This window comes from Buceros rhinoceros, unplaced genomic scaffold, assembly GCF_000710305.1.
Source record: "Buceros rhinoceros silvestris isolate BGI_N320 unplaced genomic scaffold, ASM71030v1 scaffold36793, whole genome shotgun sequence".
Taxonomy (NCBI): Eukaryota; Metazoa; Chordata; class Aves; order Bucerotiformes; family Bucerotidae; genus Buceros; species Buceros rhinoceros.
In genome coordinates this window covers 48,694-48,968 of record NW_010404929.1, presented here as the reverse complement: position 1 = coordinate 48,968, position 275 = coordinate 48,694, and the positions used below count along the sequence as shown (strand labels likewise).

The window sequence follows — 275 nt, the reverse complement described above, 5'->3', positions numbered from 1 at the left end:
CCGGCCCCACCCCCGCCGGCCGCCCCCCCGCCCTGCCGCCAGCCTTCAGCTACGACAAGGCTGCGGGCTATATCTGCAGCTGTAAGCCAGGCTTTACCGGTAAGACCCTCGGTGCGCGGTTAGGAGGGCCCTGCAGCGCCCTGCGCCGTCGGGCGGGCTGTCACTCGCTCTCCCGAAGCAGCGCGGCGTCGGGAGCAGCCGCAGTGCAAAGGGTCCCTCTGCTGGTCCCCGCGCAGACGCTTCCGTAGTGACCCGGGGGAAGAGAGGGGGGCGGC

At 72.4% G+C, this 275-nt stretch overlaps 1 protein-coding gene across 1 annotated transcript in view; it reads left to right on the top strand.

The window, feature by feature from the left end:
- CRB1 (crumbs family member 1, photoreceptor morphogenesis associated) overlaps positions 1-275 on the top strand; it is a gene marked incomplete at its 5' end in the record, with an annotated part of 44,172 nt that overhangs the window by 5,174 nt on the left and 38,723 nt on the right. Inside the window, one exon of the mRNA XM_010133541.1 lies at positions 31-99. Coding sequence (XP_010131843.1) covers positions 31-99 — 69 coding nt within the window. The remainder of the gene's footprint in view (positions 1-30; positions 100-275) is intronic.